The 18,538-nt window shown below is 42.4% G+C and overlaps 1 protein-coding gene across 1 annotated transcript in view; it reads left to right on the top strand.

Annotated features, from left to right (window-relative positions):
- Window positions 1-4,855: 4,855 nt before the first annotated feature.
- Window positions 4,856-18,538, top strand: part of RGL1 (ral guanine nucleotide dissociation stimulator like 1) — a 121,508-nt gene continuing 107,825 nt past the window's right edge. Inside the window, exons 1-2 of the mRNA XM_081300246.1 lie at window positions 4,856-5,058; window positions 6,033-6,143. Of these exons, the coding sequence (XP_081156372.1) occupies window positions 5,032-5,058; window positions 6,033-6,143 (138 nt within the window). The 5' untranslated portion in view covers window positions 4,856-5,031. The remainder of the gene's footprint in view (window positions 5,059-6,032; window positions 6,144-18,538) is intronic.

Genomic DNA, 18,538 nt, shown 5'->3' with positions numbered 1-18,538 from the left:
AATAGATGAATGGATAAAAAAATGTGGCATTTATACACCATGGAGTATTACGCAGCACTAAAAAATGACAAAATCACAGAATTTGCAGGGAAATGGATGGCACTAGAGCAGATTATGCTTAGTGAAGCTATCCAATCCCTAAAAAACAAATACCAAATGTCTTCTTTGATATAATGAGAGCAACTAAGAGCAGAACAGGGAGGAAGAGCAGGAAGAAAAGATTAACATTAAACAGAGACATGAGGTGGGAGGGAAAGGGAGAAAAAAAGGGAAATTGCATGGAAATGGAGGGAGACCCTCATTGCTATACAAAACTACATACAAGAGGTTATGAGGGGAATGGGATAACAAACATGGAGGGAAATGAATTACAGTAGATGGGGTAGAGAGAGAAGATGGGAGGGGAGGGGAGGGGGGATAGTAGGGGATAGGAAAGGTAGCAGAATACAACAGTCACTAATATGGCAGTATGTAAAAATGTGATGTGTAACCGATGTGATTCTGCAATCTGTATTTGGGGTAAAAATGGGAGTTAATAACCCACTTGATTCTAATGTATGAAATAAGATATGTCAAGAGCTTTGTAATGTTGTGAACAACCAATAAAAAAAATAAATAAAATAAAAGAAATACACCCATCCCTCTATGCAACATTCAAGTGTATAATACAGTATTGGCAGCTACAGGCACTGTGTATATAGTAGATCGTCTGCACTTACTCATCTTGTGTAGCTGAGAGTTTGTATTTTTGCCCACCAACCCTCAGCCCCATCTTGGGGTTCACATTCTGTCTTCTACTTCAATAAGTTGGACTGTTTTAGATTCCACATGTAAGTGACAGCATTGGTATTTGTCTTTCTGTGTTTGACTTATTTCACTTAACATCTTCCAGGTCCATCCATATAGTCACAAATTGCGGGATTTATATTTTTAGGGCTATTCTATTTTATACACACACCACATTTTCTTTATCCATTTGTTAACAGACTCTTGGTTCTCTCTCTCTCTCTCTCTTTCTCTCTCTCTCTCTCTCTCTCTCTCTCTCTCTCTCTCTCTCCATATATATATATATATATATATATAAACAAGGGGTGTCTAACACTAAGTCATATCCCCATCCCTCTTTTTATTTTTCATTTTGAGACACAGTGTTACTAAGTTCTGAGGGTTGCTGAGGCTGGCTTTGAACTTGGTGATCCTCCCAACCCAGCTTCCTGAGTTGCTGGTATTACCAGCGTGCAGCACCATGCCTGGCTGATTCTATATCTTGGTATCTCTTTGAGATTTTGATATAAATTCTTTTGGACAAATACCCAGAGTTTGTGTTACTGGATCTTTCTTTTTAATATATTTTAGGAACCACCATGCTACTTTTCATACTGGCTGTACCAATTTGCATTTCCAAAAATAGTGTACCAGAGTTCCCCTTTCTCCACATCCTTGTCAACATTTGTTGTCTTTAGTTTTAAATAATAACCATCCTAATCACAGGAGTGGGTTGCTATCTCAGTGTGGTTTCCTTGCATTTCCTTGGTGATTAGTGAAGTGGAGCATCTTCTCATTACCTGTTAGCCATTTTTATGTTTTTTTTTCCCATAAATATCTTTCATAAACATTTTTAGTATTTATTCATATGCATTTCCCATGCTCTTTGGTTATTTAATATTCATAACAGACTTCACAGTCATCTGAGGGAAATTGGTTGTGTAGTCAGTCCTTTGTTTTTACCTATAAAATGGCCAATAAAGGATTTTCATTCTATATGTTTTATTAAAAATATCTTTCTTAGTTGTTGATAGATCTATATTTTATTTACTTATACGTGGTGCTGAGAATCGAACCCAGTACCTCACACATGGCAGGCAAGTGTGCCACCGCTGAGCCCCAGTCCCAACCCCTCATTCTGCATGTTTTTTTTTTTTTTTTAATGTCTATTCAGTTCCTTTGTCCTCTTTTTTCCCCATGTGGAGACATGAACCCAGGGCCTTGCGTATGCTAGCAAGTACTCTGCCACTGAGCTACACCCTCAGGCCTCTTTGCCCACTTTTTATTATTTTATTTTGATTATTTTAATTTTTATCAGAATATTATAATTATACATAACAGTGACATTCATTATGCCATATCTATACATATGCACATAGCATAATTTGATCAAACTTGTTCCCCAGTATAATTTTTCCCATCCCCTCTTCTGTCCCCCGATCCTCTTTCTCTGCTCTGCTAGTCTCCCTCCTATTATTATCTTTTAAAATTATTATAATAAAAATTGCTTGTGAGGATGTGGGGAAGAGGTACACTTGAGTTATGAGCGACATGTAAAGTCAGGTACACATATACACTGTTGGTGGGGGCTGCAAATAGTATAATCTCTATGGAAATCAGTATGGAGATTCCACAAAAGACCAGAAGTGGAGCTACCATATGACACAGCTATTCTATTCCTTAGTATTAATCAAAAACAACAGATAATAGAATAATATGATAGTGTATGCATTCCAATGTTTACAGCATTACAATTGGTTTATAGCCAAATTATGGAACCAGCGTAGGTATCCATTATCCAACAAATGGATAAAGAAAATGTGGCATATATACACAATGGAGTTTTACTTAGGCATAAAGAAGAATGAACTGTGTCATTTGCTGGTAAAAGGATGGAACTGAAGAACATCATGCTAAGGGAAATAAACCAAGCTCTGAAAATCAATGTCAAATATTTGCCCATTTTTAAAATGGGCCAATAGTAGTATTATTTTGCTATTGAGTTGTAGATATTCCTTATCTATTATAGATACCCCTTCTTAGATATGTGGTTTGTCAATATTTTCTCCCATTACATAGGTTGATTTTCACTGTGTTGATTGTTTCCTTTGCTGTGCAGTAGTTTCTTAGTTTGATGTAGTCCCTCTTTCTAGTTTTGCTTTTGTTGGGTGTGCTTTTGGTGTCATATAAAAAATTTTTTTTCAAGTCCAGTCTCATAAAGCTTCCCCCTCTCTTCTAAGTGTTTTTCAGTTTCAGGTTTTAAGTTTTTAATACATTTTGAGTTGAGTGTGTGTGTGTGTGTGGGGGGGGGCGGGGGTGTAAAATAAGGGTCCAGTTTTTTTTTCTTCAATGTGGAAATCCAGACACTATTTGTTGAAAGATTGTCCTCCCCCGACTCTGTTTTGGCTACCTTGTTGAAGATCAGTTGGTCATATATGCTTGGATTTATTTCTGGGCTCTTGTTCTGTTACATTGGTCTATGTGTTTGTCTTTGTCAGTACCTTGCTGTTTTGATTACTGTAGCTTTGTAGTATGTTTTGAAATCAGAAAGTGGGATACCCACAGATTTGTTCTTCTTTTTCAAGCTTGCTTTAGTTATTTGGGGTCCATATGAATGTTTGGATTACTTTTTCTATTTCTGTAAAAAATAGTTTTTTATAGAGAGATTGCACTGAATCTGTAGATAACTTTGGTTCCTATAGGCACTTAACGTATTAAGTCTTCCAGTGCATAAATATGGGCTGTCTGATTATTTGTGTTAACAGAATTACTATTAGAACCTGTGAAGTATGCTCATATGCCTGAGAATGGCTTGAGAAGCAGGGAGGTAGGGCATGCACCTGATTTTCCTCTGGCTTGTAGGGATACTTTATCCTGGGTATCACAGAAGGATTTAGCCCTATGTGTTTTATAGTAGAAACAACCACAGTTTGATAAAAAGAGCATTCTTCTCTCTGTAGTCATTGAGCCTTGTAAGTTCTGGTTGTGTGAAATGAACTTGACTGAGTGACTTGAGGATATTCTCAAGTGTCCAAAGATCCTTTTGGTTTTCTTTGACATGCCTTGCTGTCATTTATTCTGCTGTCTAAGGATCATCAACACACTTGTTCTCCAATTTTCAGTCCATGTGTATTTATTATTGATCAAGGTCCAGCCTCATGCCTGAGCATGGCAACTAGTAGGAGACCTTTTCTTTTCTTTTTTAACTTAAAGGTGATTAAATTCGTTTAGGGGTGGATAATATAAAACACTTGAATCCCTAAAAGGTTTTTGTAATTGACATGAAATTCTGTCGGGTGCCAAGTTTGATTGCATTATTATTCGGTATCCCTGTTGATTTATGAAAATTGGATTAAAACATGTACTCGTCTTTTGTCACAACACAGATCTTTCCTTTATGTAAAGCTCCCAATGGCAGTGGACGATGAAGGGCTCTTCCCTGCCGTTGTGACGGCACTGCGCCCCTACAGTGCACCAACAGAGAACTCCACCCACGAGGGCTGCTCGCAGGCAGACTCGGAGCCCCCAGGACCACTGGTGGCCTGTCTTCTGTACTGTCGGGCCCAGCAAAACCCTTCCCTGCTTTGTGACAGCGGCCAGTTACCCACAATTAAGCTTTATCAGAGTGGCCGTAGGAAGAAGTCCAAGCGATTTCCTATTGGGAGTTTGCCTGTGGGACAGGGTATAGCTCCGAGGCATAGTTTTTAGGTATCCAGGTAGCCTCCGACCTGATCCTTTGTCCTAATGAAAAACTTCCTGGCTCCTAGAACTGCTGCTTTCCTTGGAGTAACTCGGATTTAATGATTCCGAATTCAAAAGCAGGCAGATCCTAGAAATGTTTCAGACCCTCGTCTCCCTTGGTTCTTGGCTACTTCCCCGTCGCACACATGGTTCTATTTTGGCACCTGGTGACCCTCCGGAAAACCTGATAAACTTGAAAGGGTTGTTTCCCGATCCTTCAGAGCGGGAGATCGTTTCCTGCCGGCTCGATCCACGGGATTTAAGAAAGCGAGAGTGCGCTCGCGGGCACAAACAGGAAAGCCTGACATCACGGAGCGGCGCGGGGAGGAGTCTGCTCCTCGCTCGCTCGCTCGCTCGCCTGCTCGCTGCGCTCCCTTTGTGGCCCGAGTCGCGCGCACCGGCGGCGGCGGGGACAGCGAGGCGCGTGCTGTGCGCGGCGGCCGCTCGGGACGGGACCGGGCAGCTGGCGCCGCGGCGGCCTCGGAGCAGGGCGCATCATGCAGCGTACCGGAGAGAGAACTGAGAATGAAATTGCTTTGGCAAGCTAAAATGGTAACGCGAGCTCCCTGCCTTCTCCCGAGGCTTCTCTGGTGGGAATCTTCTGCCGCTTTCTCTGGGCGTGTTTTGGACGCCCTCGCAGCGAACGGAGCAATCCGAGCCCCTACTTGTGAGCTGCCGCTTTCTCACTCTGCTTTGTATTCATTCCTCCCTCCGCGTCCTCTCCCTTTAAACGGTACCTACTTTCCGGCCGTGGCCTTTGGTGTGTCTGGGACAGTTGCGTGTCCGGAGAGAACTTTGAAGGAAAGCTGCTGCTCTGGGCGGACCGCGGAGCGCTCCTGCGTCCCCCTGCGTCCCAAGCAGCTCTTTCACCCAAATCTAAGGTTTAGCTGGCGACAGGGAAATCAGGGGGTCGCTGCATAGATTTTTAGCTCAAGCTGCGTGATGATGTGTGGCTCTTTCTGCGCTTGCCAGATTGTTTTATGGAAATAAAAACTTTCCACCCCCGCTAACTTTGTGGGTTCCAAAACAATAAGAGAAGAAAAAGACACGCAGAGCATTCACTTCCAACGGGGGTGAGGACTCTTGGCATTTTCAACACTTGTTTGTGTCTGAGTTTGCTCAGATGATTGAGCCGCTTCTGAAAGTACAAACTTTTTCTACAAATGAGTTATTTTTCTTTTTACTTAAGGGGCAAACGTTAATTGGGACTAAACCACAGTTTCTCTATGAAGAGGGGAAAAAAGACTTTTAAAAAACTATTTAAGATACGTAAGCGAGTTTAGGAAAAATAACTAAATGGAAAAGTCGGGGGATCCTGATACCACAGGAAAGGGCAAGGAGCCAAGAAAACCTCAGCATTCCCTCTATCGCAGCGTGTCTTGCAGCGCTCTGATTGTAGTATTTATTTTGAACAGCCCATCTTGTGCCTTGAGTGCTGGTGTAAGCAGCACAGCAGCTGGGATAGATTGTGGTTAGCAGAGAGGAAAAAAAATACTCTTTCTTTCTCTTTATCCCATCCCTGGCAGAGCTCGATTCAGGACTGGGGTGAAGAGGTAGAGGAAGGCGCTGTTTACCATGTCACCCTCAAAAGAGTCCAGATTCAACAGGCTGCCAATAAAGGAGCAAGATGGCTAGGGGTGAGTAAAGCTGGAGAGATTGTGAACTTTGGAATTTCGGTGTCTGTTGTTCTGTGAATATCATTATTATTTAGCAGAGGCAGCTTTCCCCTGCCCCCCAGTCCTCTTTTGGACTTAAAAAGGAAACTGCTAATGACCAAGTGTTTGCACTAGCTTTACAGGCCTGTTTTTGTACTTGATGTTTTCCAAAGCATCTCCCCTAGGTTGGTCAATAATTCAGAACCTCTTAGAAACATCTTGATGTATTTGGCAAATAGATTGAATTAGAAAATGACACACAGAGTGACAGGTCCAGAAGGCAACACTGTTAGACAGGAGCCATAAGCACCCTGGCCCACACAGCACCCTTCTGTCTCTCTCTGCCCTCCACCTATTGATGCTGACAACCTCTACTCCCACAATACCCAGAATGCTCAGGGGACAGACCATTCCAAGTCCACTCCCTTTGAGGGGTGGCAGGTTTTATATTGTAAACTCTTTTCTGTAGCCTGGGAAGAGGCAAATGCATGGGTGTGCCCAGGACTTCTCCTGTACAAGAAGGAAAGAGGAGGGGCGGGGGCTTTGGAAAACACTGCTTCTGTAGATAAGACTCCTTTCCACTGAGATTCTAAGTATGGGATAGGGTCATGTCAGTTCGTAGCCTAGTGGTTCTTTCAGCTAGTCCCTAATCAAGGGACTGTGGGAAATGGAGAGCCCTGGAACAGGACTGGTACTTGGGCAAACATGAACCCATGATTGGAGGAATTCTGGATCTGGAGCTAGAAGTCATCTTCAGAGAAACTGGGGAGAGGTGACACCAGAAGCCTTGGGAGAGGAAAGAATGGAGGCTAAGTAGGGATGTCCTGCCCCTGTCTTGGTTCCGGACACACTCAGGGGATGGACTTTGGAGTAATGAATATTATACACTTGCATCTCATCTTTACTGACTTTGAGTTCCAGAAAATTCAGCATGTTGAGAGCAGAAAGGTAGAGTGTGATGGGGACAAGAAGCACCACTGCCCAGGGCCTTGAGGCAGCATGTGGCTTGTAAGTCCTGGAGCGGCAGGCAGGAGGGCCAGCAGCCTGGCCTCCTCTGCTGGGCATGTCGCTCTGGCCTCCCATGGCTGCTTCAGCCCAGGCTTTCCTGCTACTGTACTTGGCTGAGACACCACACACTAGGGCAGTGCACTTAGAGACATCGCAGTTGTGGTTTGGAAAGATAGGAACCTTTCCAGTGGAAATTAGAGGTCTTTACTACCAAGTAGGCACCTTACTCACAAGATGATCTTAGAGCTAATTATGTGCATCACCAGCTGACCTGATAGGAAAAGCAGAACTAGAATTCTGACAAGTCATTACTTTGTTTTTGGTGGTTGTGTATTTGTATTTTATTTTAATGTGGTGTTGAGGTGGTTAGGCCTGTCTGGCTATTTCAGAATGATTCACAAGATCTGAACCAGTTGCTTTCCAAAGGGTCATTACATTTTCTGGTATTGGCTTGTCCCCCTCTTTCTAATGGGACTGATGTTGATTGGGCAACAGCTTTAGTTTTTGGTCAAATATAATAGCAATGGATGTCACAGGGAAATGGAGGGGTCCATTCTGTAGTTCCCCCCTGCCCCAGAATGTCATTCTTCTAGGTGTGCACTCTTCTGTTCTGGACTCCACTGCTCTCTTCTCCCTGCTCTCTTGGTGCTCTCAAATGTCTGGAGTCCCGAGGTGGCTGACCCTGGACTTAGCAGTAGACCTGAAACACTGAGGAGGAGGATAATGGGAAAAGACTGGTTCTGGTTGAAGGAGGACCCTTTCCCCTTCCCCCTGTTTCAACAAAGTGTGACTTACTGCTACCACCCTACTCAAGAGCCTGTTCTTAGAACTTCCCACCCCAGTAACACTTGTTTTCTTCTTTAGGTGTTCTATGGGGAAGCTCTGTTTTGGTCCTTGAAAATTCCAGACTTAATTAAATGTGACTCAACCAATTGAGCCATAGCAATTACAAAATCTTTCTTTTTAGGACAGAGTGGCTTCACCATGTTTGTTTTCCTACATACCAATAACCTTAGAATTCTTCAAAGTACCTAGTTGTAGCAATAACTAAAGATTGAGGTTAGGTGAGGAAATCATTGAAATATGAAAATAATCCTATTTTCAAAGGAAAATGAGGAAGTGGTATTATGATTACCTGTTTTGTTTACACATAAGAAAACTAATGCCTAGAGAGGTTAAATTGCTTGCCAGGGTCACACAGCCAGGAAGGGGTAGAGGCTGGATTTGAATCCAGATGATTGGTTGTTTGCTGTCAAGAGCTACCTGGAACCTTAAGGCTGTTTCCTTATTAGTAGAAGAACTGGCTCAAGAGCAAGGAGGCTCACTGTGGGCTTTTCCCTGAGGATGCACCTGGGGCAGGCTTGAGAGATAAGGCTTTCTGTTCCTCTTTATGCTTTGAATGATAACTTGAGCTGCAAACTGAAAAGAGGTATTGTGAAGGTGTGCTGTGTTGATAAGTTCTCCATTTTGGATGTGTGAAGCACGGTGCCCTGAAGACATTGATGAGAACGTGCGTGTAGGCACTGCCTCCGTGTGTGTCTGTGATGCTGCTCAAAAGCCTAAAAGGTGGAGCGTGATTTTGTATTTTCCAAATCTAAGACCTCTAAACATGGTCAAGGTTCAGTTCTGAAAATTATAGCAAAATTATTAACCATTGTCAGATGTAGAGTCTCATAAAGTCCAAAACGTTTAGATCATTCTTTTAAAATTTGTTTCTTAAATGTTGTGTTTATTGATCTTTTGAAGTAAGACAGTGTATCTTTGGTTGTAAAACATACCAACTAATGGGGTGCAGGCCCTGTTTGTTCACGCAGTGCAGGCTTGTCCATCACACTGGGGTTGTGTTGCCAATTTTGGAAAATGATAAGTATTATTGAAACACTGAATCGTTTTTCCTTTATTATCGCATCTTAGGCTGAGATAATTTTACCCACCGATAACTCTTCTAGAAGAATGGCTCCAGCTATGTCATCTAGCCATACCATCTCAGGGTTGGAAGGGACATTTAAAACATGTTTTTATCCAAACATTCCCTGAGCCTGTGGAGTATGCTGTGAGTTCTGGAAGGGCAAATGGTCAGACTTGTTGTTTGTCCTTGGTCCTAGCATTGTGGTTGTACATTGACTCTGATATGTTGAAATGAGTTAAGAAAATATCCGTAGTCTCTGGAAGCAGGAAATGGCCCATTATAGGGAGAATACTCAAAGGGACAGAAGAAAAGAATCCAGGGAAGGGGCTTTGGTGTCTTAGCATAGGCAAACTCTAGAGTCCAGAAAAATGTGTCAAACCCAAGATAGTTCAACATGGGGGTATTGTTTCACAAGCAGGATTGAGAGTGCAAGGTCAACTCGGCAAGGTTTGTGGGGAGTGGAGGGGTCAGTGGATAGTCATGTGGCTTTCCTCAGTTCTGAGCTTCTGTGGTCATGAGGTCGTTGTGGGGCCCGGTGCCTCCTTCCTTGCGTCCATGTTTATCACACTGTTTCCCACACAGACTCTTGATAAATGTTGGGCTGAGCTGAAACGCTTGATAGCCAGGAGGTTGGTAAAGACAGTAAAATAGTAAAGAAGAACGCAGAATATAGAAATAAAAGGAACTGGAAATCTCACGTAGCACCTCACGTCTGGGTGAATCGTAGCCAGCCTGGGGTCTGGGAGTGCAGTGTAACCCTCTGTAGCATCTGGGCTGAGAAATTGACTTGAGGGGATATGTGATTTGGATCCGCTCTACTTGGTATTTGGGTGGCGTTGCTAGGCATGTTGCCTTAATATGGTGTACAGTTCCTTGAATTCTCAGGTAACTTCGCTTCTGGGAACCCTCTTGGATCCTCCAGGTCTGTGTGGGCTGTCCTTCCTGTATCTCCTGTTAGGCTACCTCACTCTGTTGTATTTGTCTGTGTGTTTGTATCCCCGACTAGACTGGAAAGCTCACAACCATAGCCATTCTATTGGCAGAAACTCATTAAATGTTTGTTGAATGAATGGACCTAGCATCATCCTTCTTTGGACAACTAGTATTGTCTTGATAAATATGAACATGCGGCAGCTTCTCATTTAAAACAAAATTTATAACATGTTAGCTTATAAAGAGAAGGAGAGGAGCACGTGAGTGAGAAAAAAATCAGTCAGGCAATGATTATAGCTGTCTTAACATCCTTCCTGGAACAAAGTGGGCACAAACAAAGGTAGCGATTATTTTAACAAAACTTCCTCAGTGCTTTTTAAAGCCAGGAGATCCAATTGTACTTGTCTTATTACTGAATGCTAAAGAAATAAAGGCAGTGCATGAGTTAAAAAGTGTTTGGCAACATTACAATTGCATGTGGTTGGAAGTGCAGGAGTGGGATTTGAGAATCGTAAGGAGCTAAGCCCTAGAGGAGCCTCTGGTTTACAGTTGGTCCTCCTCGTGTTCATCCTGGAGAACAGGCCCTCGGGTTACGTTGTTCATGTCTGTTGGAATGTTTAATTTAGGCTTTAGAAAGTAAATTTCAAAATTTAGTAACCATTAGTAAATGAGCCAACTGGTATTTTTCATTTTGATCTTGGAAACATGTTTCTAAAAGAATTAATCCAATAATATGGTGGCCTATTCCTATCAAGATAGTAAATTTGAATTGCCTGTGATATTGTTATTGGATCGATGATCTTTACTGCTTTCAAAGTCTGTTGGGATCTATGTCAGAAATATGAGGCATGTAATTAAGAATATCGACTTCAGTTCACCAGTCCAGGGGGTACTGCATGGAGTTTCCAATACGTGTCTACCCCTCACCAACAGCAACAGCATTGACATTCAAGGCACATTCACCCTTTATACTTAAAAGTATGCATTCTTTTAAATTAATATTGTGAACATATTTCATTCTTATTTCTATGAAATCATAAACAAAAAGCCAGTGGAGTTATAAATTAAGACAGACAAGGAGAACAGTAAGATATTGTGCTTTTCTGTTTTAGCACTTAGTTGGAATTTATCACCGCCCTATCCCACTTAGTTCAGTTCCTTTTGTCCATGTCAAATATATCCCTGTAAACTTCCCCTTTCTACATGATCAGAATCTTATAGTGACTATCTTACATATTTTATGTTAAAATATGCAAAAATATACTAAATAACTAAAACATTCGAATTTCTACCATGACATTACTTTTTGCAGGAAAGCATTGATTTCCATAAACAAAGCAAGAAAAATATTGCTAATGGGAGAAGATAATGGAACTGCTTTGTTCCCTCGGAGAGACTCAGCCAGTTCTGTGTCTGGGTTGCCATGGGTGTGGCTAGCTCCACAGAGTTGATCTGGAGTTCTCTGGAGTTTCTGGCAGTTTCTGGGTCATTTGTGGTAAACATCCAAAGGGAACCCCCTCACTACTGTTGCACATCTTGTACGATGATTCTGTCAGCTGCATTTGGCCTGCTGACCCCTCCTTTGATGGCACTTGTCTGTTCATCAAAAACCTAGTCTACTAGGTGCTGTGATAAAGTTAAAGATTGGGGAGATAAAGTAAGATAAAACACTCCTTGCTCTGAAGGAACTTGCAGGTGATGGGGGAGACAGAAAGTTAAACTAGTTGCTCTAGTTTGTAGTTTGTAAGTGTGATCCCGGCTCAGAGAGCCAAGCAAGGGGGCTTTGAAATCAGATGGGAGAAAGGGGTGGATGGTCCAGGATGGTGGCATGGGAGAGAGGGTCCTTCAATGTACAGGTGACCAATGAGTTAGGAGTTAAAAGAGAGTATGTGAGGTGCTGGGGAGGCATTTCAACCTCTGAGTGAGACTCCTATGTGAGGCTTGGCCCAGGGAAGAGGGAAGTGTACCTGGGGGGAAAGTGACAGGAAAGGGGCCAGAAAGAAAGGCCTGAGCCCCTTGCTGAGAGCCGGTGGTTCTCAGCTATGGGACGGCTAGCTGTGGACTTCACCTGGTCCTGAATACTAGGGCAGCCATGGAGGGTTTTAAGCAGAGCAGCACAGCCAGGTTTACATCTTAGAGTGGCAGCTGACAGCTAAAAGGTGGACGCATTGGAAGGGACCCAAGCTGGAGACCTAGGAGGAGGTTTTAGAGGTAATGAGGTGAAGAAAAGGCCAAGACCCGAGGGAAACTGAATGAAGAGCCTTGGGGGTGGGGTGGAGTGCAGGTGTGGGAGGGAGGTGGTGGGTGAGAAGGGGAGCTTCGGTGGGCCTGGGTCTCAGAATCTGGGTTTCCACAAGGAGGTCTGCAGGAGCTGTCTAGATTTCTGAGGTCAGTGCCCTCTTCTCTTTAGGTTGGATATACTGGGCTTCACGTCAGGTTTCCCTGTGGAAGACATTAACAAATGCTTCCTTTCCCATGAGAAGGCCCTGCAGAAAAGCCAGATCTGGGCGTGCCCGACTGTCCTTTCTGGAGGCAAAAATCTCACCAGGAACAGGCGGAAAGCACTGCTTGCCTTCTGAGGTTTTAGGGAACTTTGCAGAGCTGGTGCTTCTTGGCCTTTGCTAGTCTTGTGTTGCCCTACAAACTCAACAAATTGAAGCTGTAGGCCATGGAGAGAGAATAAACATGGAACCCACAGAACAATGATTACAGAGTTGTATTTTAGAGAATGACATTTAAACTATACTTGTGTTATTCTTAGGGACACAAGAAATTAGACGTCCTAGTCTTTTTCTCTTCCCCTTCTCAATACCTTTAAACCCTCTCTAACACCATCCTGGCTGCTGGCAAGACTGTTCCTGAATGCCCACTTTGAAGTAGTTCTGTGTCTTGTATAAGGAGACAATTTTAGTAAGATCTAATGCTTTCTTAGTTAAATGCTGCTGCATTTCAGCATTTCTCTCTCTTAAATGTGTGTGTACACACTCACAGCCTAACAGTTAAAGTGTCTTTTCACATTTTGGTTTTTAAGTCTTGGTACATCTTTTTAATGTCACTCCATGGCCTCTTCTGTATATTGATCAGAGCTGGATTTTGTCATGTACTTGGTTTTCTTCAATTACTTCATTATTGTCATTGCCTGATTGACTTTACTCTGAGAACTGTCCTTAGTTTAAAAAATAATAAAACAGAGGAAGAAAGAATAAAGGTAGAGCAAGCTTACAACATTAAACAGGAGGCTTCACCTTGTAGGAGACTCAGTTTTGTGCACGGAGAGGAACTGTGCACTTACCACTGGCCCTTTCTCTTTGCACAGTGAAAGTGCCTGGCCTTCTTGCTGGTGTGGCTGTGCTGTGCTTCCTGATTTGGCTCTGCCCAGCTGTTTCCTCAAACCCCCTTCTCCAGTGGTGCTGGCTGGGAGTGGCTTGGTGCATCATGGTTGGCTCTAGGTGATTCACACTCACCACCCTGTGTGTTCTGGTGTTTAGCTGCCTGTGCCATCTGTGGCCCATTCACCTGAATTCCTTTCAACACAGCTAATCCCACAAGTTGTCTGCTCTTTTCTGAAAAGTATTGGTTAATTCAACTTTTTTTTTCTTTTTCCTTGTTTCCTCTTGATTTAAATACTCATTTTCATTTTTTGTAGAAGTGAAGCCAAGTCTGAGTCTTTCCAGTTTCATCTTTCCAAAGATCATTTGAAGGTCCTGGCCATGCCTTTTCTACTAAAAGAGGATGCCTTTGGTCAGTCATATCAACCACTGTCTCTGCACCCTCATGCCAGTAACTCTTCCTAGTTATGTGCCATCCTTGTGCCTATAACTTCTGTCACTGTTGATAGAGGTAAAATCATGACCATTTTTATCTCACAAAAGAACATTTATTGGACATAGGTAAAAATAACTGAAACTGGATTGGACCTTGGCCAAAAATAAAATGTTTTTTAATCATGCCCTTTTCTTGTTAAAATTGAAACACTTGAAATTGTTTATTGAGCGAACTGATACTCCTAAATAGCAACCTCAGGAAAACGGAAGCATTTGGTTAGTTTGTGAAGCACCAGGAAAAGATTTGCCACTTCTGTCTGAAGGCTGACACAATGCAGTAAACAAATGGCCAACTATTCACAGGACCCAGAGCCATCAAGGCTGGCTGGACAATCAGTGCGTGCTTCTTTCTCTCTGCTGGGGACTGCAGAGGAGCTGGCCCTTCCCAGCTGCTCTTCCTTTTCGAGGTATTTCCAGCAGGAGCTGGATGTAGGAAGTGACCTAGTGCACAGGCCAAGAACCTGTCTTTGGAGCCAGACAGTATGAATTCAGAGTTTGCCTCTGCCACGTGTGAGCTACAGAGGCTCAAGCTATGGGGTTATTTAACCTCCCTAAGCCGGAGTTCCTCACCTGTGGAATGGGGATACCGGTGCCTTCCTGGTAGAACTGCTCTCAAGCCCAGCTAAGCTACCTGCGTAGGTGCTTATCATGGTGCCAAGGCCCTGGTGAGACTCACTCACTGAGTGGTGGGGCTGAGGTTTGCACCCCACTGTCAGGCTCCATTTTGAACCCTGCCATGGAACTCTGTAGAGCCCTGAGACTTTCTTTGTAGAGCCCTGAGCCTTGGGGTCATATGAACTCCAGTTTGCTTGACTAAGAAACTGTATTAGCAAGGCTTACAGATATGTTCCTGGCACTGTTCTCCCATTGTGCACTTCTAAGAGGAAGGACCAACTGTGACAGGGTCAGTAGTCTTTGTTTATTATAAGTAAATATAGACTACCAAACTTACCATGTTTATTGCTAAATACAACTTATTGTTGTATTTTCTCTATCTGGCTGGCTACATAGTGAAAGATGGAATTATTTCTTGGGCTCCAATTTTTTTTTTAAGATTTCACAGCAGCTTTATTTTTTTATTTTTTGGGGTTTTTTTTGTTTTTGCTTTTTTTAGGGATTTAATTTTTTTAAATTTGTTTTAATTAGTTATACATGACAGTAGAATGCATTTATACACTTTGATATATCATACATAGATGGGATATAATTTCTCATTTTTCTGAATGTACATGTTGCAGAATCATATTGGTCTTGTAGTCAGATATATACATATAGTAATGATATCTGTTTCATTCTACTATCTTTCCTATCCCCATATGCCCTCCCTTCCCCTCCCATCACTTCCCTCTACCTAATCTAAGGTAACGCTATTCTTCCCTAGTGTCTCCCCCAACCCCAGCCTTATTGTGAGTTAGCATCTGCATATTAGAGAAAACATTTGGCCTTTGGTTTTGTGGGATTGGCTTATTTCCCTTTGCAACCAACCATTTACTGGCAAATGCCATAGTTTCACTTTTCTTTAAAGCTGAGTAATATTACATTGAATATATATGCCACATTTTCTTTATCCATTCATTTATTGAGGGACACCTAGGTTGGTTCCATAATCTAGCTATTGTGAATTGGGGCTCCAATATTTTGCATTTCAAATTTCTTCAGGCTTTCCAGAGTTAATTTGTTAGTGTACTTTTTCTTTTCTTTTTTTGTATACCTAAAAAAACTTAACTATTTAACAGCAGATCATATTCTATCTTTATATTTGCTATTTCTGATGGAAAACTGAGATGGTAGGAGACATTTTTTCTACTACCTGCTTAGTAAGCATTATGCTAACATTGGGGATACTTTAGGATGTTAGCAAACTGTGTGTGCATCATAAATTTCAAGTCCTAGATTACACTGCTTGAGATAAAATAAAGATAAAATTTCCTGCTTTGCCACCTGTTCATTAGCCAATATAGCACTGGAGCCCCAAACCAGGAATGAGCTGAATTGCTCCTGAGGTTGTGACTTTCAGATGATTTTGAAGTTGTACATTTCCTTATTTGTGAAATGAGGATAATACATGCTTTTCCCTCTGCCTGTGTGTTTTGTAAGGATCACATTAATTAATATATATGAAAGTATTTTTTAATATACAAGTTGTTAGACAAACATAAGGGTTTTCTTATTATTGTTATTCATCGTAAAGGCTTCTCTCTCTCTCTCTCTCTCTCTCTCTCTCTCTCTCTTTCTTTCCTCATCACCTAAAGGCCTCATGAGCATGTGGTTCTGTTCCATAGTCTTCCTCTTCCCTCATTCCAGAGGGAATATTCTATATTCTTCTCTTCCCACATGCTACTTATCTAATGCTATTTCCATGCTTGACAAGGAGTAGTGTTTCTTCTGTCCCCAGGTGTTTTCCACTGGTATCCAGGCGCATGGAGAATGAGGACAGCTGGGCCTCTCTCAATAGATTGATCGTAGGGAAAAACATTGCATTGTCACAGAATTCTAAAGATAATTTCAGTCCATATCTTGCATATGAAAACTTTCTATTTTCTATTTAATTCTCATTTTCTTTCTGGTACTTTTAATTTGTTGCAGAGAGAGTGGTAAAATTAATGCACCAATGAATGGAAAGCACTTCCAATCTTGTAGATCTACTGGAAAATCAACTCTTAATTTGAGACTCAATCCCAATGTAGAACTTGAACTCATGACCTAATGCCAGAGGCACGAATGTCACCAACTGACCTGCACTGACCCTCATAAGATGTAGAAATTGAAAATGCTTCCTTTGAGTAGTCCTGCTGTTGCTTTCTGTGTTTCTTCTTCTTCCAGTCTTTTCCTGTGGTGTTCCTGGCCTCCCTGTTAGGAACACAGTTCTATAGATCTATTTTTCTCGCTCTTTCCATTTGCTTGATACAGATGCTTCCTTCTTGCTTTCCATTTCTCCCTTGTAAGTTCCTTTTTTTGTTCTTGTTCCTTCCTGTCCTTCTTCTGGATTAAAAATAGTCTCCAGGGTCTTTGAGCTACTTGGCCACAAATCTGACCTTTCTTCTATTCATATGGGGACTCCCCTGAGCATCTTATCATCCTTTCCTATTTACTCAAGATACTTGGATCCAGCATCTATTCCCTGTTAATTCGTGCCTGTTCCCAGCTGACTATGGAGCTAACTAACCCTTGTACTCACAGCTGAAACTGGAAATTAAAGCTCTTATACAAAAGTGCTTAACAAGTGATTTGCTCACATTAAATGTTATGAACACTGAATTCTCTCTCATCTGCTGGCTCTGTGTGTGGTGCTAAAGAAAGGACTCTTTTTATATTCTCTGCCTTGGGATGCATGCGTGACACTTGTCTTTGTGCAGCGTCATGACACTGGTGGCTCAGCCCCAGGTCCAGCTTTCAGACAACATGCCGCTAAGGCTCCTGGAGGGACCTGCGATTGTTTTGCTCCACAAAAGTGTTTCTCAGGGAGCTGAAGTTGACTCGTGTTTCCTCATGAATATTCTTCACTTAGAGTTGGAGGATTATGATATTCTGTACAAAAATGACTTTATCCAGGGTTGATCTAGACAGTCCACAAACGAGTGTCTGCTCAAGAGCAAAGGCTCGTAAAACTTCACATGACCGGGCTGAGAAGAGCTGATGGCAGCAGCTCTGGTTTCAGCCTCAGCCCTCACCTGTGTGCTGAGTCGAGGCAGCAGGGTTGACGCCTCTCTTCTCAGAGGCAGAAGATTTAAAAGGCTCCCTTCTGTGGCCTTCCAGTTCCCTGTGTGGTTATGCGTCCATGTAAAGACCGGGTCCCATTCTTAGTTGAGGGTCGAGTTGTGGATTTCCTCATCCCGAGTGAAGTTGGCTGCAGGAGCAGCGCTCTCTTCCTGCGTCCTGCTTGATGCCGTTGTGTTTTATGTTTGCAGGCGGCTGGCCAGCTCCCGCTGACCTTGAGTCTGAGCTCAAGTGTCGCCCCTACTTTCCTACTTCCCTCACCTCTCTTCTGGACCAGCTGGGTTTCCTTGCACCTTCCCCAGGAGCTCTGTTACATCACTTATCACCTTATTAACTATCTTCAAAATATTGCTCTTGGCCCTGTTCATTTGAGTGCTTTAAGGACGAAGCCATATTTAATTTATTTCCACATTCCTAAAACCTGGGACAGTGTCAGGGACGTTGCACTACTCTGTAAGCATCTTATAAATTGTTCGGCCTTATCTCTATTCCACGTGCCTTACATGTATCTAGAACATGTATCTTAAATGACAGTTTTTTAAATTGTCATTGGTAATATTGTAAATCTCAAGTTTTGAAACAAAAAAACACTGAGTAAATAAATAGAATTTAACTCATGTCATATACTTCAACTAGTGACTCCACAAAAAAGGAAAGTACTGGTTTGCTTCCTCTTTGTCATCATTACTTGACCTACACACTTCATGATCTTAGGAGAAATGACCTAGCAATGATGGCGACCTTTGAGAATTTATCTGTAAACTTCTTGGGGACATATAGGTTGAGTCATGGTCAAGAACAGACCTCTAGAAACCTGATTTCTGCTCTGATTTCCAGAACTATCTTACTTGGTGTTTCCAGGTATCTTTTATCTGAGGCCTATAATTTATTTCAAGTTGGCATAACCCAATATCAAGTCAGTCTGGCTTTGCTTTGTCTGAACACATTTTTGTGACATCTGACCTCCTCCGTGCACATCACAACGA

This window comes from Spermophilus citellus, assembly GCF_964194105.1.
Source record: "Spermophilus citellus genome assembly, chromosome: 6".
NCBI lineage: Eukaryota > Metazoa > Chordata > Mammalia > Rodentia > Sciuridae > Spermophilus > Spermophilus citellus.
The sequence above is the reverse complement of the archived record's forward strand: the minus strand, read 5'-3'. Positions and strand labels throughout refer to the sequence as shown.